Source organism: Triturus cristatus, chromosome 1_1 (assembly GCF_964204655.1).
Source record: "Triturus cristatus chromosome 1_1, aTriCri1.1, whole genome shotgun sequence".
Taxonomy (NCBI): Eukaryota; Metazoa; Chordata; class Amphibia; order Caudata; family Salamandridae; genus Triturus; species Triturus cristatus.
The window spans coordinates 31482258-31508709 of record NC_140579.1 but is presented as its reverse complement, the minus strand read 5'-3'; the positions used below and the strand labels follow the sequence as shown (position 1 = coordinate 31508709).

Here is a 26452-nt window from a genome sequence, read left to right as displayed (position 1 = left end):
CACCTCGACCCCTAGAGGAGGCCCAGTGTAATTCCATTGCGGAATTTTTTATCACAAAGGTCAAACGCATATATGACTCTATGAGCCCCTCCTTAAATACTGAGGAACCTAGTTCCACACAGGCTGTAGGGATCGAATTGCTTTCTCCTGTGAAGATGACACAGTGGCAATTATTTGATGATACCTCGTTTTCCATCTGTTTAAACAGTATCAAATCCGGTTCGCCACGTGACCCTGTACCAGTTAAAATTCTTAAATTACTGGATCTTGAACCGCGGAGAGTCCTTATGAGACTTTTAAATGCCTCATTTCTTGAATCCCAGGTGTTACAGGATTGGAAGCACGCAATGGTTGTCCCCCTCCTAAAAAAAGCTGGAGCGGACGTCTCCAATCTCGCCAATTTCAGACCGATATCCTTGCTACCTGTATTCTCTAAAGTGCTGGAGAGGCATGTTAACATCCAACTATACAATTTAGTGGAATCTTTGGGATTTTTGCACCCTTCCCAGTCTGGTTTTCGTGCTTACCATTCTACTGAGACCACCCTTCTCGGGGTAACGGAGAGTTTAAGACACGGTGTCGACCACGGGGAAACATCTGCACTTATCCTTCTGGATTTAAGCGCGGCGTTCGACACCGTGTCCCATTCCATTCTTTTGAACTCTCTTCGATCCCTGGGATTGGACGGTCCGGCTTTGACCTGGATTGCTTCCTTTTTAAGTGAACGCACTTTCCAGGTCTTCTCCACGAAAGCCACCTCTTCCACTTATCCATCGGCATATGGTGTCCCTCAGGGGTCCATACTCAGCCCCCTATTATTCAAAATCTACATGAGACCCTTGGCCTCTATTGCAGAAGAGGCTGGGCTGACTATTTTTTCATATGCCGACGATACCCAAATTGTTGTCTCCCTCTCCAGCAGTGAAAGCAATGATATCTCGGTTCTGAAAACTGGGTTGTCGCGTATAGCGGAGTGGATGCGGAGGCATCTCCTCAAGTTAAACGGTGACAAAACTGAAGTTATTATTTTTGGGAAGCAGAAGGACCTATGGGGCCCACAACATTGGCCCAGCGAGATGGGAACGCTCCCTCAGCCTTCCTCTGTGGCCCGCAATCTTGGCTTTCTCATCGACGATAAACTCTCCATGAGGCAGCAGGCCACTCAAGTGGCCGCCATCTGCTTTAACACTCTGCGGTGGCTCCAGAAAATTTTATGGATGCTGCCTCTAGCTACCAGGAGAACCGTTGTCCAGGCGTTAGTAACCTCTCGCCTGGACTACGGAAACGTCCTCTATCTTGGTGCCGACGTGGCCACTATAAATAAACTTCAAGTGGTTCAAAATTCAGCTGCTCGTCTTCTCTGTAACATTCCTAGGAGACTTTCAGCCACTCAAGCTTTGCGTGACCTCCACTGGCTCCGGATTCCTAGCCGTATTAATTTCAAGGCTATTTGCTATCTTTTCAAAATCAAACAGGGTTCGGCCCCTAAATACTTGCAAAATCTGGTTCAATTGTATAAGCCGAATCGCACTCTTAGATCCTCTACTAACTGCGATTTCGTCATTCCCCGTTTCAAGCTTGTAAAAATGGGAGGACGAGCTTTTTCCCATCTTGCCCCTAAATCTTGGAATGCCTTACCCGTTTCCTTGAAATCAGAAAATAACTTTTTCATTTTCAGGAAAAAGCTGAAAACTCTGCTTTTTAAATAATTTCCCAGCTGCCCTAGTTGTCTTCTGATGTTGCTTTTGTAGTGGTCCGATATTCTTCTTGAGTCTATCCCTTTACGCCGGGAAACCCACTGTGGGTAGCTGTTGCGCGTTATGAGCTCAAATAAATAAATAAATAAATAACAGGTCTGTTCACAGACATAAACCACAGGCAGAGGTCTATCGTACCATCTGCGGAGTCTATTTAAGATGCTTTAAGTACAAGGAAGGGAAAAGGAAAGAGAGGGGTTTAAAACATGCACTTTACGAATATAAGCAAAGCAGCTTGAGAGAGTGGCGGCTGGTGAAAAAGTAATTTGTGCAGAGCACATCCCCCCTCAGGCCACCCATGGCACAGTGGGCATTGTAGTCCCAGGGCGGGATGCTGAGGACTGGTAAGAAGAGTAAGGCAGGAGTCTGTGTCTTCACACAGTCTTTCAGTCCTTCAGCTGGGGGCCTAGACAGATGTCTGTTGAGTTAGCCTTCACCCACCCTGCCCGCTGCAGCTGTGGTGTAAAGCACTGCACGTACCTCCTGCAGCAGCGCCCGGCCATTCAGCTGGTTGTCGAGGTCGATTAGTCCGAAGCTCTGGAAAGTGACCCTCGCCATTGCCCTGCCTGTTGAGAGAGAGCGAGAGATAGAGAAAGAAGAGGGAGGGAGAGAGGGGGAGAAAGAGGGGAAAGAGAGAGAAAGATGCCGTAAATATGCAGAGGGATTGACCTTACACTGATGTTTACAATCCCTTCCAGATGAGAAAATGCACTGCGAACAGAGCCCCCTGAGGTGGACCCTGCAGCGGGGCATCGGCGCTGAAGTGACTAAATATGAAACTAAAATATGCCCACTTACCTGCCCTGGCTCAGCACTATGAGTCTTCCCCAAATTAGCGCATCTGTGCCAATCTGTCTCCTACCCCACTTCACAAAGTGCTCCGGTCACACAGACTGCAGTGCTCCGGTCACACAGACTGCAGTGCTCCGGTCACACAGACTGCAGTGCTCCGGTCACACAGACGGTAGTGCTCCAGTCACACAGACGGTAGTGCTCCGGTCACACAGACTGTAGTGCTCCGGTCACATAGACTGCAGTGCTCCGGTCACACAGACGGTAGTGCTCCAGTCACACAGACGGTAGTGCTCCGGTCACACAGACGGCAGTGCTCCGGTCACATAGACTGCAGTGCTCCGGTCACACAGACGGTAGTGCTCCAGTCACACAGACGGTAGTGCTCCGGTCACACAGACGGTAGTGCTCCGGTCACATAGACTGTAGTGCTCCGGTCACACAGACGGTAGTGCTCCGGTCACACAGACGGTAGTGCTCCGGTCACACAGACGGTAGTGCTCCAGTCACACAGACTGCAGTGCTCCATTCTATCAGCCCTCACTTCCTTTGGCTGCAGAAGTGAGCCACGCAGCTTTTCCCAAAAGAAGCACGTGATGGCGCTCTAGGACGACTTACCTACCGAGGGTTTAGAACCACCAGCAATCACATGACCCATCACCAAGACACTTCTTACATAGGGTCCTCACTGAGGCACCTTTCACATGACTCCTGACTCCTCACCAAGATACTTTTCATATGACCTCTCATATGATCCTCACCAAGATACTTTTCACATGACTCATCACCTACACACCTTTCACATGACCCGACTCTTTACCAAGACACCTTTCATCTGGCTTATCACAAAGACACTTTTCACATGACCGGTCAGCAAGACACCTCTACTATGACTCATCATCTACACACCTTTCACATAAGTCCTCGCCACAACACCTCTCACATGTCTCATCGACTAGACACATTTCATCCAAGGACTCCTCGCCAAGACCCCTTTCACATGACCTGTCAGCAAGACACCTCTGATAGGACTCATCACCTACACACTTTTCACTACAGCACATGTAACTCTTAAAAGTACATGTCCAACTTTTTAAATACACTGGACCCTGCCATATGGGCTGTTCAGGGTCTACCCCAGGGGTGACATCTGTATTAAAAGGGACGATTTAGGCCTGGCAAAAGATTTCTAAAACTGCACACAGAGGCTGCAATGGCAGGCTGGAGCCAAATTTAAAGGGCTACTTGAGTGGGCGACACAATGAGTGCTGCAGGTCAACTAGTTGCATGACTAAGGCTTCTGGTTTTCCGTTTTTACTGATTTTTACAGATAAATACAGACAGAAACCAATGCTTTTCCTATCTGCATTAATTTTTAAAAGCGAAAAAATACTGCAAATGTTACTTCTGCTGAGAGACTCTCCATTATGACTTCATAGCCACTAGGCTGCACTTTGAATTTCGAGGTCAGATTGCAACTTATAGCTTGCCATACCGGTAGCCAAGTTCCTGGGAGCCATGTGGATACTTTGCGGATAAACAACACCCCTGCATAACTCACTGTGATTCTCCGATTTTATCTTGTTCATATTAAATTGTAGTGCAACAACTTTTTGTTGTTATTTTTAGTATTTTATCTTGTTTATGCAAGCTGATAACTGAACCTATCATGGCACTCTTGGCATTTTTTTGTAACATTTGATTGGCTTACGTCAAACTGTACTGTACAGTATTGTTTTTATTTTTTTATTTTATTATACACTGTTGTATTTGCACTTGCACTTTTTTTAACGCCCTGGAGGCCAAAATAAAGTTATTTGAATAGAATACAATAGCGTTAAATAAATGTGGAAATATACCATTTTACAGCTCAAACCACAAAATAAATATAGATGAATACAGACAGATATGTTAAAATAAAAAAAAATGTCATAAAACCGGGAGCCCTACATTTAACTTACAGGTCCTTTGTACATGTAGTACCATTTTATTATAGACTTACAAGTTGACCCCTGTAGCCAAAGTCACCGCTCATTGACCGTCGACTGAAGAGTAAGCCCAGGAAAACAGCCGTCACCGGATAGGCATCCGCAGCATCCTTCAGCATCCTGTATCCCTTGCATAAGGACCACTCCTTTGAATTCTATGGTGGTTCACCCATACAACCTGGAACAGGACTGGAGACTGCTTTGACTGCAAGGTAACTGTCTGACCAAGTCTTTTTGGCCCCTGTGAATCGCCCCCTGCTGGAGTTGGTAACCCAGATTGGGCCTGAGTAGCCGTATTCAACTTGACAAAAGTTTTCGAAGTAACCACGAACCGCGTTAATTACCAATGCTTGTTTGCAATTTGAATGAAAACCAGTGATTTATTATTTGCTTAGTAATTTAAATTTCCGGAACATTCAGGTGGATTTTGTTCATTTTAATGTTGAACGATTCATAAAAATAAGAGTTTTTTTTTAATGAACTGGTGTTGCTTCTTTCTTATTTAACTATATTGGTGCTTTTAAATGCTTTGCACTTGTTCCTTCCTCTGTTAAAGCCTGACTACCCGAAACCACAGCTGCCTACTGTTTGCATAAGAGCCTGACGGGACTCAAGATGGATTAGTGAGTGTATTACAAGGTGAGATTGCACAACGCCACCATATAGTACACCGCTTTTCTCACAAGATGTGTTGGCCTACTATCAACACCCAGGAAACAGCCACCGCCATGCATACCACCTCTTGGGAGCCCCCTTGCATCCATGTCTCCATTTCATCATCCTCATAGGACTCAACCCCATCTACCCCATCCATATGCCAATCCTCAATGACTCTTTCACGACCGTCACCTTCCTGGATGCACGGAAAACCTCCTAAACTTACCATCTTACTCCTCCTAAAAAAGACTTCAGCGGACCCGAAGGCTCTGGTGATGTACAGAGCCATCTCCCTCATCATCTACATGGTAAAGAGTCTTTAAAGAAGTCAACAAGCTACTGGCTCACCACATCAATACCAATCACCTTTGGGGCCCCTAACAATCAGATTTCAGACAGAACCACAGCAACAAGACCACCCTCATTGCCTCCACGGATGACATTTGTCTCATCAAAGACAAGGAGGACACAACGCCACTCATCATATTCGACCTCTCAGCCACTTTTGACACTGTCTCCCATCCCATCTTCATCCAACGCCTCCACAACACCAGAATACGAGACCCGCCATCCTCTGGATCAGCTTCTTACAGACAGATCACAACCAATCTGTAAACCTGACCCTATTCTCGTCCTCTGCCTTCAACCTGATCCATGGTGTCCCTCAAGGCTCCTTGCTCAGTCCAGTACTCTTCAGTGTCTACAAGGCCCCACTCATCAGAATCATCCATATCCTACACCAATGACACCCAGCTCACCCTCTTCCTCCCCGACAACACCTCCAATACCAGATGAAGGTCACCAGCTGCATGACTGAGGTATCAACTGGATGTGGACTACTGTCTGAAGCTCAACTCCAACAAGGCGGTAGTGGTCCTATTTAGGAAAGACTCCACAGCCTGGTGGCCCTCCAAATTAGGACCAACACCCCCAAACTCTTCAAGAAACCCAGGTATTGTGATTGACAATCATATCTCGATGTATAAGCAAGTCAGCATAGTTACCTCCATTTGCTTCCACCACCTCAAACTCCTCGTGAAAGTCTACGGATGTCTCACACTAAGCACCTGGAACCACCACGCAAGCACTGATCACCAGATGACTGGATTATGTTAACACCCTTTACATTGGAATCACCTTGCAAAGCACCCACAGACTCTAGGATATCCAAAACGCAGCAGCCAGACTCGCTCTGAATCTGCCACTCCACACACACATAGCTAAACACCTTAGTGACGCCACTGGCTCCTCATACACAAACTTGCCATCTTCTCATTCCTCACTTACAAATACAGAGCATTACACAAGCAAGGCCCCAAATACCTTAACACTTGCATCAAATGCCACACCCTGACCAGACACCTCCGCTCTGTTGGCCCCCTACTTGCCCAAATGCCCGCATACTTGGAGCCAGAGCCTGAGCTTGCGCATTTTCTTTTCTGCATCCCAAAGCAAATCTATCCTAAAATTTTGCGAGAAAATGAAAACCTGGATCTTACAATACATTCCTGGTCAGGGCAGCTGCCCTCCGTTAGGTACCAGGATACCCAATGGGTGATATGTACAACCGACAAATCTTCGTAATATGACATATTTCTCTTTTTCTGCCACTTTCTCTCATGCTCTCACTGTCTTTTTCTCGCCCATCTTTCTCGCCCTCATTTCTCCATCTCTTACTGTATGCCCCACCTCCTCTATCCCTCTTCTCTCTCCACCTTCCGCCTCCCTTTCGTTGTGGTTGTGTACGGTCTCTCAACTCCTTCTCACTCTCTCTAGCTCTCCTTCAGTACCACTCCACTCTCTTGCTCTCACACATTTTTGCTTTTCGTTCTCCTGCTCACTGCTCTGTTATGTTCCTTTCTGCCCCTCCTTCATTGTGTCCTCTTTGTCTCTTCCTCCATCCTGTCCCTCTGTCTCTTTCACCCCTTCTCTCTCTACCTCCCAGCTTTCTCTCTCACTCTACATGGTGCCTTTTAACATGAACTTTGTGTAACTCCAAGGGGCATATTACCAAGAAATGGTGATACCTATCGCCGTTGATCCCTGCAAGTTATCGCCCTGTTAGCGACGTATTAACAACGTTTTGCTAACAGGCGATAGCTTCAGGGATCAGCGGTGAAAACCGCCGCTAACATTTAGCGCGATGGCGTTAATAAAACCAGCAATAGCGGGTGAAATAGAGCGATAAGCCCTTAGAGATAGAACAAGGCACGCTGACCCGCAAGTTTGGACTTAGCCTATCTATCCACCAGCGCCAGGATACCCGTTGGGTGGCAGCCACGCTATACAAGTGCCTCATACATACAATACACCTCCAATATAAAAGATGAACACAAAAAAAGGAAAAATGCAGATTTGAGCAGCCAGGGCATAGTGCAGCACACATCAACAACCCCCTCAAGCCACCCAACATCCCGGTTGACCAGGATGAGATCCTGGTTCCCACGAAAGACCTGCGTCTGTTTCCTGGATCCCTCGCTGGACCTGCGTCTGGTTCCTGGATCTCTTGCTGAACCTGTGTCTAGTTCCTGGATCCCTCGCTAGACCAGTGTCTGTGGCCTGGAGTGGGATGTGGAGTAACTGTGGAGTCGATGAGCCGTGGCAGGAGACATTGATGTGCAACGATTGCCCGTACTTGTTGTCGAAGTCTGGCAGGTCGCATGGAGACACGTTGCTGACCTGTGTGAGAAGCCCGCTTGCGCACCTTTGTACAGTCAATGGTAGAGGGGATCCTGCGCACTGACGTAGTGAGGTCCGCTTCGCATACTATGATCCACCACTACACCGGGGTGCACGGAGGGGATTACTAACGGTGGGTGCCATCTCCCTGCATCACAGGACGGATGATGTTGGGCTGGCAGGACGCTCTGGAGGGTGAGGCCCCTGTGCTATGCAGAACTTGTGTGGTCTGAGCGCTACAACTATATGCCCAAGGGAGCCCTGCTGCATCAACTGCATCGGGTGGTCCACCAGCGGACTACGCGGTGACTGCTGTACCCAGCCCAGTGAAAGCACACCTGGCTCAGGCTCCTGCTGGCTGAGTCACAGATTTGGAGAGAGTGCAGTGGATTGCGCCACGGTGTCAATGTCCAGGTAAGGAGATGGTGGGATGCGTAGCGCAGGAGGGCCGGGGGAGGAGCCGCTCGTCCCTATCACACGTAGATGATGCACCCCCAGTGGCAGCTCTACCGCTATGTTGGAAGAGTGTTGCCCCACCACCTCAAGCAGTGCAGAAGAGGAACAATCATCACATGATGATAACTCAATCAATCAATCACTCAGGGCAATTGTAAGCGTGCCACTCACCCGTGAGGGTCTCAAGGCACTGAGGGGTGGGGGGCAGCATATCTGTCAGCTAAATAGCCAGGTCTTGAGGGTCTTCCGGAAGGTGTTCTGGGAGGGGGCACCTCGGATGTCTGCCAGTAGTTCGTTCCAGGTATTGGATGCAATGTGGCAGAAGGATCTTCCGCCTGCTCTGGCGCTGTGGATGCGCTGGGTTTCAGACAGTGCGAGGTGGGAAGATTGGATGTCTCATTTGTGTACGTGGAAGTTGATTCTGTCGTTGAGGTATTTGGTTACATTGTTGTGTAGGCATTTGTAGGCATGAGTGATAATTTTGAAGGTGACTCTTTACACCACGGGGAGACAGTGGAGTTTAAGTAGGTGTTGACTGATGTGTTAGTGCCAGGGGATGCTGAAGACGAGTCTGGCGGCCGTGGACTGTAATGTTGGTAGTTTGCGGAGTAGGGACTTCTAAATGACGGCTTCGAGTGCTTTACCTCCTGTCTGCTGATGGTGAGTGCATGGGTGACTGTCTTCCTTGACTCTGGGGGTATCCATTGAAGGTCTTGCGGAGGATGCTGAGGGTGTTGAAGCAGCTGGAGGTGATGTCGTAGACCTGTCTGTTCATGGTGAGGGATGGGTTGGGTACGATGCCAAGGTATCTGGCGTGGTCCAAGGGGGTAGGTGGGCTTCCGAGGGCACAGGCACATGCGACATCCTGCATTCCTTTCTGGAAGTTGAGTCTGGCGGGGGTGGGGTCTTTGGTGAGGGAGAGGATGAGCTGGGTGTCATCAGCGTAGGATACGATGTTGAGGACGTGTTGTCGGATGATGGCATTGAGGGTGCCATGTACATGTTGAAGAGGGTCTGGCTCAGAGATGAACCCTCTGGGACTCCGCAGGTAATTTACGTGGGATCGGAGCGGAAGGTTGGCGGTCTGATCCTTTGGCTTCTTCTGGGGAGGAATGATCGGATCCAGTCAAGGGCTGTTCCTTGTATGCCGGCGTTGTGTAGTCTGGCGACTAGTGTGTGGTGGGAAATGGTGTCGAAGGCCTTTGAAAGGTGGAGTATGAGGAGGGCTGCGGAGTGGCCTTAGTCCAGGAGTGTGCGGATGTCATCTGTGGCGGTGAGTAGGATGACCTCGCTGCTGTGGTTGGTTTGCAATCCGGATTGGGACGGGTCAAGGACGGTGTTGTCATCAATGAATCGTGTCAGTTCCCTGTTGACTGTTTACTCTGCAACTTTGGCCGCGAAGGAGAAGAGCCCCTAAGTATGTATTTTACTGCTGGACATGCAAAGTCTTTTGTAGCATGTGGAGTTAAAGAAACGTTTCTATTTCTGCATGAAATACTACTAGCTTATATTGAAGTGTAAGTTCCGGCGCCTTTGCCTGTATCTCATGGTTAACGTGTCTTTTATCATCGTGTACTGTACATGCGACTCATAATAAAAACATTCCAGTTGGATTGGTGTTGTCTTCTTGGGCTCTTGAATTTTCCGTTCGCGGAATGGAAACCCTGCTTTGTTGAAAAAAAGCATCTTTTCCGATTAGATGTTGATTTCATGTGGACTGTTACTAACGCATTCAGTGCCACAATGCATGTGCGCTGTCCTGATAACATGAATTATATCAAATAGTTCACTTTTCCCGGAAGGTCAGGTTAATTTAGCACATGAAAAGCGGCAGTGGGGTGGGCATGAAATGCTGCATGTGGGCTGCAGTTTGCATTTAATCCACTCACATGTAGGACTGAGAAGGTATGGGTCGCCCCAGGTCCACTAATGTGGCCAGGCTGACTGAAATTTAAAATCTTGCAGTAACAAGTGGGAAAGCCAATATCATTGGCCGTGCAGACAAATCTGCTTTCGTTCACTAGATAAGCCATCATGAGCTGGCCCTATAGCCATTGGTTTGGTTCTTACTGCATGAGTGAAATACACTCGATGTGAAGTATGCCCTCACTGGGAACAGCTGGCAAATGGTGCATGTCAATGTGTAGGTAAAGAAGAGCCTTCATTGTTAATAAAATTCTATTTTTAGACGTTTGGCCAAGAAAATGGTCTGAGCTTGGTTCAAAATTAAATTCCTTTTAGTTTAAATGTTTACAAAAATATAGTGCCTTGGTGAAGCTAAATTTTTAACCTCCATATTGAACGGTACATTTGAAATATTATTCTTTCTGCGGCCAGTGGCTGCAATAAGCCAGTCCTGCTGGCTCCCAGCTCCCTCCAGAGGCAGTAATTACAGTCGTCTAGCGTTGAGAAAAGGTGAACTGCCAGGAAACAAGGTGAACTGCCAGGAAATAAGGTGATCTACCAGGAAACAAGGTGAATTACCAGGAAACAAGGTGAACTACCAGGAAACAAGGTGAATTACCAGGAAACAAGGTGAACTGCCAGGAAACAAGGTGAACTGCCAGGAAACAAGGTGATCTGTCAGGAAGCAATCAAACAAAACAACGTCCAAAGACAGAAAGACTGACTGAATGAAATCTCTCAGTGAACACTGATCTGGGATGAGTCATTTGGGAGTGGCCAGGAGCAGAGGCCTGGATTCTGACATGCTGATGGAACAGGTAAGCTGGAGTGACGGACACTTACATAAGCAGGCTCCTCTACCATATTGGTTTGCTCTCAGCAGGAGAGAAATCTCTTCCCAGATCAGGAAGAAGAGTTTGTTTCTGAATTCCGTAGGCTGGCTCTGGAGGGGACGAATTCCTGCTCTGTGAAGGTGTACACAAAAAAAGACAGGAAGCGCCAAAATGTGAATGCATTTTAGTGGGAACTGTGCATAGACTGGGCCTATCGCACACAATGTCGGGAAAATCCTGCTGATTGAGCCAAAGAGACCAGGGCTGAGCAGAGTTTACTCACTGAGCTGTGTTGTACTTGTAACCCAATAAGATGCCTGCTATATTAATGTAAATATATGCATAAAATGTAGTTGTTAGTTACATTTAGAAGCTAAACAAAATGCACCAGGTGTATTTGTAAAGGGTGATTTGGTGTTCCTGTATTTTGTTCCTGTTGGTGTATTCCAGCAGGAAAGCACAAAAGTGCCCCCTTTTCACATCCTTAGGGAAGGAAGGTGGCAATTTTGAGCAGTTCCCTGCACACGACCACTTCCTGGTTCATTTACATGGCTAAGAAGGATGCCGCCTGGGAGGTATAAACGCCCGGGGAGACCACACTGAAAGCCAATGCAAGGTCACACCTGAGCCGCTGTCTCAAGGTAAGGGGACGGCGTCCTCGCTTTAAATGTAGTGGCGGGACTCCGTTCCCACATCCATCCCAGCATGTGTTCTGCTAGTAAAGATCTGGCGGAGCGGGATCCTCGGGGCAGAGTACTCCGGCTGCTCACAAGTCCCCTGGCGTTCCTCAGACAGGGGGACTCAAGCACTTGACCCAATTTTACTGGGTGGAAATGCTGCTTGGTGAACTCAAGGGAAGGTCAGGCGGGGCTGCGGACCCTTTGTACGGTGGGTGCGAGGCATGGAATGGTTCTCCCGTCCTCCCACCGAGCTCCACTGCCCGAACGCCCTCACGGCCCCCACCCACCTGCTGCAGTTCTCTCCTCCTGTTTCCCAGATGGCAGCACGAAGGGCGCCTCATTCCACACGGAAGAGTGATCCGTGTGGGGATTTTAACATTGTAAAACCAGGCCCACTTGTTATTCCCCATTCCAGAGGGGACACCGACCGGAAACTTCAGTTCTGGCCACCTGGTATCCCCACGCTTAAATCCGCGGAACTTGTTAACTGGGCCCAAGCTATGGAAAGAGCTGTGGTGGCCCTGCCATGTGCATGACGTTTGCTTTCATGTTTTTAGCTGCTTGAATGAGTGATGCAATATATCTTTCGTTCATGCGCAGAGCAGGTTTAATCAGGATCGGGCTGGAACCGAACATAGCCTCCGGCACCTGCAAATACAGGGCACATATCGGCAAAGCGGGAGGTTTTTGCATAACATTAGTTGGATAGTTTGTGAGGTGGAAGAACTTTGGGAGGGAAGTGAGTACTTAAGGAGGGTGCACATATGGTGCAGCATGACCTAAGAGATGCCCAGCACAGCCAAGTGTCTTACACAGCACAACTGGGATGTGCAGTATAACAGCGACGGAATGGAGAGTTTTTCCAGGTGGATATCATTACTCATAGCCATACCTGTGGCCTCTTGTAGCGGCACAAGGGCTAGCAGTCACGTGACATGACAAGAAACCAGGACCAACCAGGAAGGAAGTTAAAGCAGAAGGAACCAGCCCTGAAGGTGGCACCACCCCAAGGACCAGGCCAAGTGTGGAAATATGGATTTTTCTGGTCAGTTATGTCCCCTATCTTGGACCCCAACGGTTCTATGTGCATGTTACAAGTACATGTATGTTCTCTCCAGTTCCAGTTATGAAGACGCAAATACATGTGCGTCCACCGTCAACATGTCCTCTGTCAGATCCGCCATGAATAGGCCGGATATTCCATTCCTAAGTACAAAAGGCCACCGGCTTTATATGGTTCACTTATGCCATTTTACAGTCCAGGCAAGTAGGCCCTGATTCTGTCATCAAAACTCTTCTTGCCTTCTGCCTCTGAAAGCTCCAGTCTGAGCCTGCATCTGTGACCATGAACTTTGTCTCATTCTCTGCGCGGCTCACGAAGCCTGACATCAGCCTATTCTCTGCCAAGAACTGTATTTCACCTTCGAATTATCTGCTTCCCCCTCAGCCAATGCATTCCTGCCTAGTAGTTTAAGTAAACATTCTTCCAGCTACCAAGCAAAAGGCCCGGCTTCTCTGTCTTAATACAAGTAATTCATAGCCCTGTTACTATGGAAGATTCCTGCCCTCGCATTTAGTGTAGACACTTAGACGCTTGTACACGCACGCACAGTCAGTATAGAATAGATTTTGTCCGAGAGTCCTTCCTTTGTGGATAACATAGTTCTTTAAACATAGGATGTTAGATATGATTTGGGATTAGGTTGACTTGACCCCCCAGACTTTTCGTCTCCACATGTAAAGCTAAATGTCAAGTCCCCTTCACCCCCTAGTTACACGTCAATCACACGTCATGTTGCTGCGCGCGCATCTATGCCAAGTATTATCTTATAGATCCACCTATATGTGATATCATAACCAATTACGTTCCTTTTTACTCCTTATTACACCCATTTTCGGTTACGCAGACAAATCGTCATTTTTCTTATCAATTGTTACGCCTACTGTATTCGCTTCATTGTAATGTATGTACTATAAAAGCCATTTCATGTCAATAATATATGTATTTCACTTCCTGAACCTCCGTGGTGATGGAACTTGGAGCAACCGATTATAATCGTTCATTGGAATAAAGCCCATTCCGAACCTCTAATACCACGGATTCTGCCTCTCATTTTACTGAGCTATTTTATTATGTTTCTGTATCAAATTAAGTCCAGGTAAAGGAAATTTATTTACCACATGAATGGCGCCCGAACAGGGACACTTTCTCATCTCACGCACCGGCGGTGAGTTGCAGGCCCGGTCTCCTGCCACAGCTGGACGGACAATAACGCGTACCAGCAGGATTTCCTGTATCTCCCTCCGGTCAAGCGGGGGCGACTGAGGCTGCGATCAACACCCGGACGAGGCGGTGAGAAGTGCGAAGTATCCCGACCAGAGCCTAGCTGAGAGAGCAAGATCCGAGGTATACAGAGGCCCACCAGTTTCTGAAGTCCCAAGTCGAGCCCAGTGTCCGACGAGTCGAGTCGAGTCCAGTCCGGTTCAAGTTCAAGTTACCGAGGCCTTCCGTTTCCGAAGCTACCCGGTGAGTACCATTACTGGGGAGGCATTTCTGACGTGCACATAGGTTGTGCCGGTCAAGACGGGTTTGGGTACACAAATCCGGTCTGCACTGTTTTAGCAGTGTATATGTACTGTTTAGCAGTATATCAAGTATTCCGAAGTATCTAGTTATTGTCAAGAATTATGCTTGGTGATTAGTTATGCAGACGATCATCATTGTTGTTTCAGTTAAAGGTTTAATGTTTAATGTTTAATATGTTTAAATACGTTCTGTATATTGTGGTATGAATGACTGTTCATTATCGTGTTTATTGTATTAAGTCTGTTCAAAAATCAAGTATCAGATCAGTTGGTCAAAATCAAGTATAAGGTCAGTTCCCAATATGCCGTTCTTTTCGAAACTAAGACAGATCACTACAAGAAAAGGGGTACTCGAAGAAGCCGTTCCCATTCCTCCTAGGGACACTCCAGGGTACTTCATGTATCTCAAGTCAAGTCAAGATAGCTTTATTCGATTTCAGTATAAAAACCATAAAAGCAACATTAAAATACATACATATTAAAAAATACTACATTAAGAAAAAAGTGTTACAGCTTTATATACGGCTTAGTCGAGTTACTCAACAAAAAAACAGGCTCTGCCTTAGTTCATCGACAGTCTACACCTAATAGCAAATTTTAAAAACTTAGCTAAGGCATTAATGGTTATTTCATCTTGGAGTAAGAGCAGTTTCAGAAAAGCAGGCCTACACTGCCTGAATCCCCAGGACTTCAGTAGGGGCATCAAATATAGCCTTCTTCCCCATGAATAAAATTTACAAAATAGGACACAGTGTATTTGCGATTGTGTTGCAACATTATCACAGGGACACTTAATTAGATGTGAAGACCAATCATTTCTAGCTGGGAAAGTTATTAATCTAAAATAAGATCCAACTCTCAGACGGGCTAACAGCATCCTGTCATAAGTGGGAAAATCGGGGGACAGGTACAACTGTAGACCAGGGGCCTGTAGCAGTGAATTATGTTGGAGTACTGATTTCTTGCTTATTTCATCACACCAGCGTCGATTTTCCAGGAAGTCAAGGCACCTTTGTTTGTAATCCTTCCTGGACATCGAGTTTAATGAACCAGGGTTTTCAAAGAAGGCTGGGTGTCCCATCTTAATCATAAATTCTTTTATGTAAGCAATCCAGGGAATATCCATGCATCTTTCTAATTTAAGACAGTCAATCAAAATAGATCTATTAAAGACAGTTTCCTCTTTAGTCCATATCTTGTGCCATAACAGTAAGGGGCTAACTTTAATCAAATCTGAAATGTATGGCAGGTCTAATTCTTTATGACAGATATATGTGGGGGACGAATTTGGGACCGCCAAGAGATAGCGCAGAAAGGAATTTTCTCTTACTTGGATCTCTTGACAGTCAGCAATGCCCCATAGGCCAGAACCATATATTGCGGTTGAAATGCATTTGGCGTTATAAATGTCCATTAAAATGCGTGCAGGCCTACCCCCCAATTTGTTGGAAAACTGTTTTACTGCTCCTAGTGCACGGGCGAAAGCAAGGTTTCTACTCCTAATCGCTGCTTTCCAGGAACCTTTTTCATTAAAAACAACCCCTAAGTATGAGAAGGTACTTGTAAGAGCTATCTTGGACTTTTCGATAAAAACATTACTGGGGAGTTTTTTCTTCGAGGAGCAGCACATGGAAAAGGTTTTCCCAATATTTACTTTTAGTCCTCTAGTACTCATAAACAGTGTAAAACAGGTTAGAGCTTTTTGGAGGCCCAATTGGGTTCTCGCCATGATAACTGCGTCGTCCGCATATAGTAAAATGGGAACCGCCGTGCCATCAATTAAAGGATAGTCTACATTTTGTGTGGTTAAAAATTCCGCCACACCATTTATGTATAAATTAAAAAGAAATGGTGCCAGGATACACCCCTGTCGGACTCCTTTGTTTATTGGGAACTTAGTAGAACATTCTCCTTTAATTCCAAATCGAACCTTTGCACCAGCCCCCCTGTATAATTCTTTGATGAAATTAAGGATGTTTATATCAATACCCAAGCCTGTCAAGGTATCCCATAGTACCTCATGGTTCAGACAATCGAAAGCAGAACTTAAATCAATGAACGTCATAAAAAGATTACCTTTTTTTGCCGACTTGTATTTGCCGATAATTAAGGCCAGATTTAGTCCCTGTTCGATTGTACCTAGGCCTGTTTTGAAACCATATTGGAACTTGGAAAGGATAACCTTTTCCTCTGCCCAGGAATTTAATCTGTTTAAGATTACCCTGCCTGCCACTTTCATCAATGTGTCAAGTAAGGAAATAGGCCTATAGCATTTAGGGTCGTTTCGATCACCCTTTTTAAAAATAGGCACAACTATTGCTTCTTGCCAGGTCGATGGAAAGCCGATAGTATTAAAACTATTTAAAACATTGGTCAAGAGAGGAGACCATAGGGATAATGTATTTTTATATATATCAATAGGGACTCCGTCCGGGCCGGGAGCTTTATTTCTCGAACTTTCTAATAGTGCCAATTCTACTTCCAGGACAGAGAACGAAATGCTAATAGGAAAAGAAGTGGAAGGGGCAGGGTCAGATGAAAGCTGATGATTGTATGGTATAAAGACTGTGACGGGAAGAACATCTTCTTTATATAATTCAGTGAAATGTTCCACCCAAGTTGCCACAGCTGGACGGACAATAACGCGTACCAGCAGGATTTCCTGTATCTCCCTCCGGTCAAGCGGGGGCGACTGAGGCTGCGATCAACACCCGGACGAGGCGGTGAGAAGTGCGAAGTATCCCGACCAGAGCCTAGCTGAGAGAGCAAGATCCGAGGTATACAGAGGCCCACCAGTTTCTGAAGTCCCAAGTCGAGCCCAGTGTCCGACGAGTCGAGTCGAGTCCAGTCCGGTTCAAGTTCAAGTTACCGAGGCCTTCCGTTTCCGAAGCTACCCGGTGAGTACCATTACTGGGGAGGCATTTCGGACGTGCACATAGGTTGTGCCGGTCAAGACGGGTTTGGGTACACAAATCCGGTCTGCACTGTTTTAGCAGTGTATATGTACTGTTTAGCAGTATATCAAGTATTCCGAAGTATCTAGTTATTGTCAAGAATTATGCTTGGTGATTAGTTATGCAGACGATCATCATTGTTGTTTCAGTTAAAGGTTTAATGTTTAATGTTTAATATGTTTAAATACGTTCTGTATATTGTGGTATGAATGACTGTTCATTATCGTGTTTATTGTATTAAGTCTGTTCAAAAATCAAGTATCAGATCAGTTGGTCAAAATCAAGTATAAGGTCAGTTCCCAATATGCCGTTCTTTTCGAAACTAAGACAGATCACTACAAGAAAAGGGGTACTCGAAGAAGCCGTTCCCATTCCTCCTAGGGACACTCCAGGGTACTTCATGTATCATAAACATGGCCTAGACGCCATATTATTTCTTGATTTATGGGTAGACTACACCAAGGAATTACCAGAAAGTCAGAGGTGGCCCACAGCGGGAACCTGGGATGCAGAGTGCATCATGAAAGTAGAAGGAGAGTTATGGAAAAGGAAAGTCAGACAGTCACAGAAAGACGCCGTTGAGTTATGGCGTAAAGAATCACATAGACGAACAGAAAAAGCACGTAGACAGGAGGAGAAGAGTAAAGAGAATTCCAATAAAGTTCAAGAAAATCTATTGATTGAGGAAGGTATCCGAGTGAAATCAGAACAAGTAGACAGACAAAGAAATGCCCTTATGAATGGTATGTATCCCCTTCTGGCCGAAGGATTACCTAAGGCTACTCCAGAAATACCGAAAGACTTGCCATCCCCATTGTTCCCAATAAAGGTACATCCTAAGGGGCGTCCTAGAACCGCAGAAGATGTTTTTCTTTCCTCATATTTAGATGACGCAGCTCCCGAGTATGCTAATTCCGCCCCACACAGACCGCCTGTCAGGGAGGTTCAACGCCAAGATCCGGCACCCGTATCTCTACAGTCACAAGTTCTGGCAAGCACATCTGTTTCTGCATCCGCTCCTACAGCTACTTCTATAGCTGTGTCCACACCTATAGTTGCTGTATCACGTTCAACGAATCCTTTCACACCCGACACCCCAGATGGGGCCACGGGAGGTGCTACCAATATTTTTTCTACGCCACCCAGAATAAATAAACTTACTTTTCAAGAGTCAGGACATTCACGTACACCCAAACTCATAAGTGCCCGTACGCTGAAGGAACTTCTTATAGATTGCAGATATGACCCTGTGCCCGGTAAAGAGGACGAAATGACCCTGGCGTCATTGCGTATCAGACGAGCCGCAGTGTATTTAGGGAAGTTACCAGGAATGACTGCGCATCTAGATAATATGTACCATTTTGTCCAAACAGGGCGAGATCCAGAATGTATTAACAGAGCTATGGAATACCAGAAAGTGGAGATACAGGGGGAACTGTTACGTTTCCTCATAAATTGTGTGATCAGAAATGAAGACCGACCGGGGGTAGACCCGGAAGCAATGCAAATTCTTACCCGATGGAGCCAGAATATATCAGAAGGGAGACATGATAAGCAAAATTGTATAATAGCCATGTGCCGAAAGATCCGTAAAGAAATAGAACGCCTACACGAAGAGAGATTAGAGGTAGACCAGTTCGAACAAAGCGAGGAAGAAGGGTCAGGACTGCCCACAGGACAGTCAGAAACTATAGCCTATGTAGGTAAAAGAAGATCTTGTAATAGTACGAGATGTCTTATTGACCCGATGCGCCCGATATGTCCAGACAATAACAGGGGTTTTCCAACACCCATAGTCCATATAAGGTCTAACGAGCATTCGTTCCAAACAGCTGACAAATTACTCCGAGAACGAAGGGGTTATCATTTCCTCGATTCTATGGATGAACAAGATTTAGCCAGAGCAGCTGTCCATTGGGTGGACAGTCCCGGAAAATATAGTGATGATACAGTAGTACGCACATTTTTGAATCTCACCCCAGATGAACAGAGGTTAGCTGGGATTTATATGATTCAACAACTCATTATACTATATCGGAGTCAACATTCAGATCCTGGTCCCTTACCCGACATATTGACTGAATTACTCACGAATAGATGGAGAGGTTCAGGTACTAAATTAATTAAAGAAATTCTAGAATCAAGAAAGCAATATATTCTTTTTGTATGTTCAGAACATGTTTCATTGCCTGTCAAGGAAAGAACCACGTATCACATGGATAGACAGAATCCCTTACGAGAAGTGCACCCAATAAAGGGCGAGGACAACGAGTTCAAGCGCGTATTTGTATATACGCCCATATCGAAAATAGAATTGTTACAAATGAAGAAAGTGGTACCCAGTCATGACAAAGACCCAGCGGGTTTTCACCGAGAAATTAAAGACATGTTACTCATGGGAGAGTATACCTATCCCGACATTATGACAATATTAAAGGTATTGATGCCTGCTGGCATTTATGAGAAACTCAAGGAAAAAGAGTGGGAGGTAGGAGACCAAAAGATAGAATGGTCAGTGTTAGAAGCGGAAGAAAAGGCCCGAACTGCAGGAGCAGGACTCGGGGATAAAACTAAGGCATTACCAGGTTTACTAGTACAGGTACTGCCACGTTTATTAACTACAAAAAAGGAATATTGGGGTACAATTTCAGCCTGTAAACAGAAGCAAGATGAAGACACTAGTGATTACTATGCCCGATTTGAAAAATGTTTTGGTATAAATAGTGGCATAAAAGCAAGTAGCGAATCATACCCACATCTGTTTGTAACAAAATTAGTCGAGAATGCTCTACCCCAAGTAAAGAATAGAGTATTAAAATTCGAGAGTACCTGGCAAGGTAACACTCCATCACAAATGTTACAAATGTTACAATACCATCACAATAGAATTAGAGAGGAACAAGAACATGAACACAGACGCATGAAAGACACGAAAATGAAAATGCTAGTTTCCCAGACAGTTCCAGCTGAAGGACATAAGAAGGGTATGACACATTCCGGTGATTCAGCAGGACCTGTAAAAGGGACATGCAATTATTGTAAAAAGCCAGGTCATTATGTACACGATTGTCCAGTTTTAAAACATAATATCGCCATAGGTAAAACACAAGAAAGATCACGGCCACTCAGACAAGATCAGAATGAACAAGGAGCTCTGCAGCATGCCCAGGCCATGCCAGCCGCACAACAGCCAATACAGTTTGTGCCAGCTGCACCAGCGCTGCCTGTTGCTGCCACACAGACAACAACACGACAAATGTATCAGACCGCACAGTATGAATATCCTGAGTACCAGCGTTACGCATGAACTAGCCTAGAGAGGGAAGTTGACTTACCCCTTATCGAGATACCTGTAGATCAAGAAGGACCTTATGTACACAGTGAATTATTAGGTCAAGATAGAAAATTTTTACTCGATACAGGGGCAAGTCGAACAACTATAAAACGTAGTGAAGTTCCAGGGGCACCCCTCTCAGGCTCACAAAATATTTCCCTTGGTTTTTCAGGAAAACCTATTGTTAATGAAGTGTCACAACCTCTGCCACTTACGATAGGACCTCTGACCCGAACTACAGATTTATTGCTTACTAAATCATGTCCAGAAAACCTGTTAGGAATAAAAACATTAAAAGCTCTAGGAGCTATAATATGTTGTTCTCCGGAAGGAGTAAGATTGTTTTTACGTGATTTTAAAGGTCACTATGTATCTAGAGACATGGATCCCCGACTGCAGACTTTACCTACACGTCTATGGGCACAAGGCCCTACTGATGTTGGTTGCATGAATATTACACCATATCGAGTCACACTAAAGGCAGGAGTGGTACTTCCACGAATGCGACAATACAAGTTGCCACCAGATGCTGTAATGGCTTTACTGCAAATCATTGACGAACTCATTGCCCAAGGAGTGGTTGTAGAAACCGACTCCAATATATGTAATTCACCAATAATTCCGATTCTTAAACGAACAGATCCAAAGGCCCCGCCAGTATATCGATTGGTTATTGATCTGCGCGAGTTAAACAAATGCATTGTGCCACAATTCCCTGTGGTCCCAGATATCTCGTCATTACTGACAGCTATTGATTCCGAAGCGACATTCTTTACTGTAATTGATCTCAAGAATGCCTTTTTCAGCGTCCCAATAGATCCGGAAAGCCAATATTTATTCGGATTTAGTTTAAATGGACGTAGCTTTAAATTCACACGCGCACCTCAAGGATTTACAGAAAGCCCCAACATCTATAGCCAAGCACTGAAACGAGAACTTGACAGTATCCACATGCCAGTTAACACTGCTCTGCTTCAATACGTCGATGATCTGCTGATCACCGCCCGAAGCGAACCCGAATGTGAAAAAGCATCACTGACAGTTTTACAATTTCTAGCCGAAAAGGGGCACAAGGTGTCCCCTTCTAAGCTGCAATTCTGTGTCCAGCGAGTTATTTATCTTGGACACTCGCTGTCCAAGGAGGGAAGGCAGCTTACACCAGACCGCATTCAGTTAATAGCTAACATGCCAATACCCAAGACACAAAAGGAGGTGCGGGCTTTCATAGGCCTCACTTCATACTGTAGACAGTGGATCCCGCAATATGCATTTCTAGCAAAACCACTCATTCAGTTGACAACCCAGGAGGCAGCCACATCGACTGTTCTCCCTTGGACTCAGGAACATACACAAGCTTTTGAAAGCCTAAAGAAAGCTTTATGTCAAGCACCGGTTTTAGCAACACCATGTTACAGAAAACAGTTTACACTCTTTGTTACAGAACGCGAAGGTACTGCCTTGTCAGTACTCACACAGGAACAAGCAGGAGCACACAAACCATGTGCTTATTTTTCTAGTACATTAGATCCCGTAGCTCAGGCTTTGCCTGCATGCCTAAAATCAGTAGCAGCGACAGCTTTAGCAATCAGACAAAGCGATGCCATAGTGTTAGGACATCCATTGACAGTTCAAGTACCACATGCAGTAGAGGTTCTTGTAAATAGAACGCAAACACAACACTTGACTATAGCGCGACTTACAGGGTATGAACTTACATTGTTTCAGCCACATATAGAAATCAGACGCTGTAACACATTGAATCCTGCCACACTTTTGCCAGTAACCGGAACAGACCCACTAGCTCATGACTGTATTGAAGTTATTACTATAACGACAAAACCCAGACAAGACTTGACAGATGTCCCATTGTCAGATCCAGACCTGACGTTGTATGTAGATGGTTCATGTATGAGAACAAGTACAGGAGAGTTAGTGGCTGCTTACGCAGTCACAACAGATACAGAAGTCATTGAAACTAATCGTATTAATACTTTGTCAGCTCAAGCCGCAGAGCTCATCGCTCTGACACAAGCCTGTATTCAAGCCACAAGTAAAAAAGTCAACATATACACTGATTCATGTTATGCATTCGGAGTTGTACATGACTTCGGCGTGCTGTGGCGAGAGAGAGGTTATTTAACTTCCCACGGTGCCCACATTCAGCACGGACCCCTCATTCATGCCTTATTAGATGCAATACATCTACCTACTGCAATATCAATTATGAAATGTAAAGCTCATACGAAAGTTATTGATATCATTTCTCAAGGCAATGATCTAGCCGACAGAACAGCTAAACAGACTGCTCAAACTCAAACCCCCGACATGACAAAGACAATAATCCCGATGCCGACCCATTGTATGACAGTTAAAGACCCTACTCTTGACGTAATTGACATACAGACACATGCTACACCAGACGAAATAAAGAAATGGACTGAATTAGGAGGGATCCAAACGGACCAAGGATGGATGATGAAGGAAAGGTCTGTATGGTTCCTTCCTGATTCAATGGTCCAAGTTATAGTTAACACTATACATAGTCCAGCACATCTAGGAGAAAAAGCTATGCTAGACAGCATTCAACACATTTGGTTCAATAAACATTTACGAGCAGCAGCCAAACAAAAAGTCCGTACCTGAATGATCTGTTGCCAGTTCAACCCAGGAAAAAGCGTTCCCGTAGAACAGGGTGGATTTCATCCTCCTGATCACCCTTTTGAAGTCCTCCAGATGGATTATATCCAGATGGAACGATGTCGAGGATTCAAATATGTTCTCGTAGTTGTCTGCGCTCTGTCCCGTTGGACGGAGGCATACCCGGTTTCAGATTACACTGCCCCGACTACTGCCAAACAGTTGGTTCGAGAATTCTTCCCACGATACGGTTTACCACGTATTGTCTACTCCGATAACGGCCAACCGTTCTCATCCGAATTAATGAAACATGTTTCACTTCTGCTAGGATATCAGTGGAAATTCCACTGTGTTCGACACCCCGAGGCAGCAGGTCTCGTAGAAAGACATAATCAGATACTGAAAATCAGACTGTCCAAAATATGCAGAGAGAAAGGTGTCGACTGGGTAGTAGCATTACCAGTTGCACTCTTTTACATGAGAATGGTAGCACACTCTCGAACAGGGCTATCCCCGTATGAGGTGATCTTCGGCAGACCACCAAATATGTGGGGGACGCCTATACCACGCAAAATAACTGATATTGACTGTAATATGCTGACAGATTACTTGGCTTCCTTGATGTCTGCACTACAATCTTGTCGTTCACAGGTTGCTGCAGCATTTCCCGACAACACTGAGGTGAAACCCCATGAAGAAGTTCCGGGTGATTTCGTGTTTGTGAAAAATTTCGACCGAAAGACTCAGCTGGAGCCCAGGTGGAAGACACCCAAGTTGGTTCTGCTCACCACAAGAACAGCCGTGAAGATCGAGGGCCGCAAGGGCTGCATTCATTCAAGTCATATCAAGAAATTTCATGGACAATCTTCGGATATAGACATTGTGCCCTGCACTCCCTCACAGACTGATTCAAAACTTCCTTTGGTTGAAAAGACTGAAACCGAACTCTATAAAGTTAAATTGAGGCCTAGAACGTCAGACGATTTGATTGTTTAAGTCCTCTCCTAGGTGAAGCGGTTGAATCTGTCTCTGACATGTATCCTCTAGACCTGAATCATGGACAGTCGCGAAAAATGATGAAACGACAGGCGTATTGTAAATCACTGCGTAGCCACTGTATAGTGACATTATTAATCTTGTTTTTCTTGAGTCTTTTAATAATTACTGCAAGCATATTGTTGCACATATATTACCCTATTTCTAAACATGTTTATAATGTTATTGCTGAACATTCTTTTAGTGACTTACCCCCGCATGAATTGTCTTATAGACTTGCGCTGCGCAATAACACTTTCATTAGTATGTTACATCATTCCCATCAGACTAGTAATGCCACTAATTGTTGGGTGTGTGGCCGGCTCCCTCCCTATCAGAATTATGAAGGAGTCTTGCCATTCTTTCCGCACCCATTTACACATAATGGCTCCTGTGGAGCATGGTTTAGTTTAATCAATTCCATAGACTCAGACACAGCAGTTTACCAAGATCAGTGGGTATGGGGAAACCTGAACCTAGTTTTACTCAAGGTCTGCTACCCTGACAAGGAGGGTCGCCCCAAAAGAACAGGAACTGATCTAGAAAATGAAGTATATGGATTAGGTAATTTTACACCTAATCTCATGATTCTAAATGTCGTATCCGAAGTTGAACTAGTCTTACCCACCATGTCAGTATTCCCAGCGAAGGGTGAATTGTGTGTAAGAAAGGTTGGTTCCATACATATGGGCCATAGTAAATGCACTACTACAGTAGAATTCAGTGATCAAGGCAAATCCTCATTCAGAGCTTATCGCCACTCCTACTTTATATGTGGTCAGACTGCATATATGCGTCTACCTCTAGATTGGGATGGTACCTGCTACATTGCATTCCTTTTGCCACCTGTTTTCCTAGCTCCTCCTGATTATTACAGAAATATTCATTTAGTACACAATAGAGAGCGGAGAGATCTCCCAATTGTCGATTATACTGAGACGGCATGGGACAAGTATGTAGATTTCAATAAAGGCATCTTTCCCTATATAGGTACTGTTACTAATAGCAAGCTGATACGTAGATTAACTAGAACCCTTGAAGCAGTAGTGAATGAAACTATTTCCGCCTTAGGCAATTTAACAGAAGAACAGTCTGCTATGCGGATTGTTGTGCTTCAAAATCGTCTTGTCCTTGACGTCATCCTGGCTGATAGAGGCGGAGCTTGTAGGGTCATCGGATCAAGCTGCTGCGTATTCATACCAGAAAATTCGCCATCTGTATATAAAGCTATAACTCGCCTTCACAAGATTGTAAGCCTGATACACCAGAATCCAGGCACCTGGACTTGGTCCAGTTGGTTTTGGAGTGTGATATCAGCCTGGGGATGGAGAGTTCTATCCTTCCTAGGTATTGGCCTTCTCATACTATTCAGTTGCTGTCTATGTCTACAATGTGGACCAGCGATTTGTGGTCTGTGTGCCACATCGTGTATTCCACCACCAAGATTTCATTCAAGATCCCGGAAGAAGAAAGAAGAACAAATGATGCTATATGAACAGATCAATGGATTAATGAAGATTGATATCTCTTAACGGGCAAGTAGGGGACAAGGAGGGAATGTGGAAATATGGATTTTTCTGGTCAGTTATGTCCCCTATCTTGGACCCCAACGGTTCTATGTGCATGTTACAAGTACATGTATGTTCTCTCCAGTTCCAGTTATGAAGACGCAAATACATGTGCGTCCACCGTCAACATGTCCTCTGTCAGATCCGCCATGAATAGGCCGGATATTCCATTCCTAAGTACAAAAGGCCACCGGCTTTATATGGTTCACTTATGCCATTTTACAGTCCAGGCAAGTAGGCCCTGATTCTGTCATCAAAACTCTTCTTGCCTTCTGCCTCTGAAAGCTCCAGTCTGAGCCTGCATCTGTGACCATGAACTTTGTCTCATTCTCTGCGCGGCTCACGAAGCCTGACATCAGCCTATTCTCTGCCAAGAACTGTATTTCACCTTCGAATTATCTGCTTCCCCCTCAGCCAATGCATTCCTGCCTAGTAGTTTAAGTAAACATTCTTCCAGCTACCAAGCAAAAGGCCCGGCTTCTCTGTCTTAATGCAAGTAATTCATAGCCCTGTTACTATGGAAGATTCCTGCCCTCGCATTTAGTGTAGACACTTAGACGCTTGTACACGCACGCACAGTCAGTATAGAAT

General features: G+C 45.4%; 1 protein-coding gene across 4 annotated transcripts in view; it reads right to left on the bottom strand.

The window, feature by feature from the left end:
- Positions 1-26452, bottom strand: part of LOC146869239 (uncharacterized) — a 462683-nt gene that overhangs the window by 6964 nt on the left and 429267 nt on the right. For all 4 annotated transcript variants that reach the window (XR_014978995.1, XR_014978999.1, XR_014978994.1 and 1 more), the window contains exon 3: positions 2238-2323. Coding sequence is in view for 1 of the 4 variants with exons in the window: in XM_085645955.1 (XP_085502081.1) it covers positions 2238-2323 (86 nt within the window). In the remaining 3 variants the exon portion in view is untranslated. The remainder of the gene's footprint in view (positions 1-2237; positions 2324-26452) is intronic.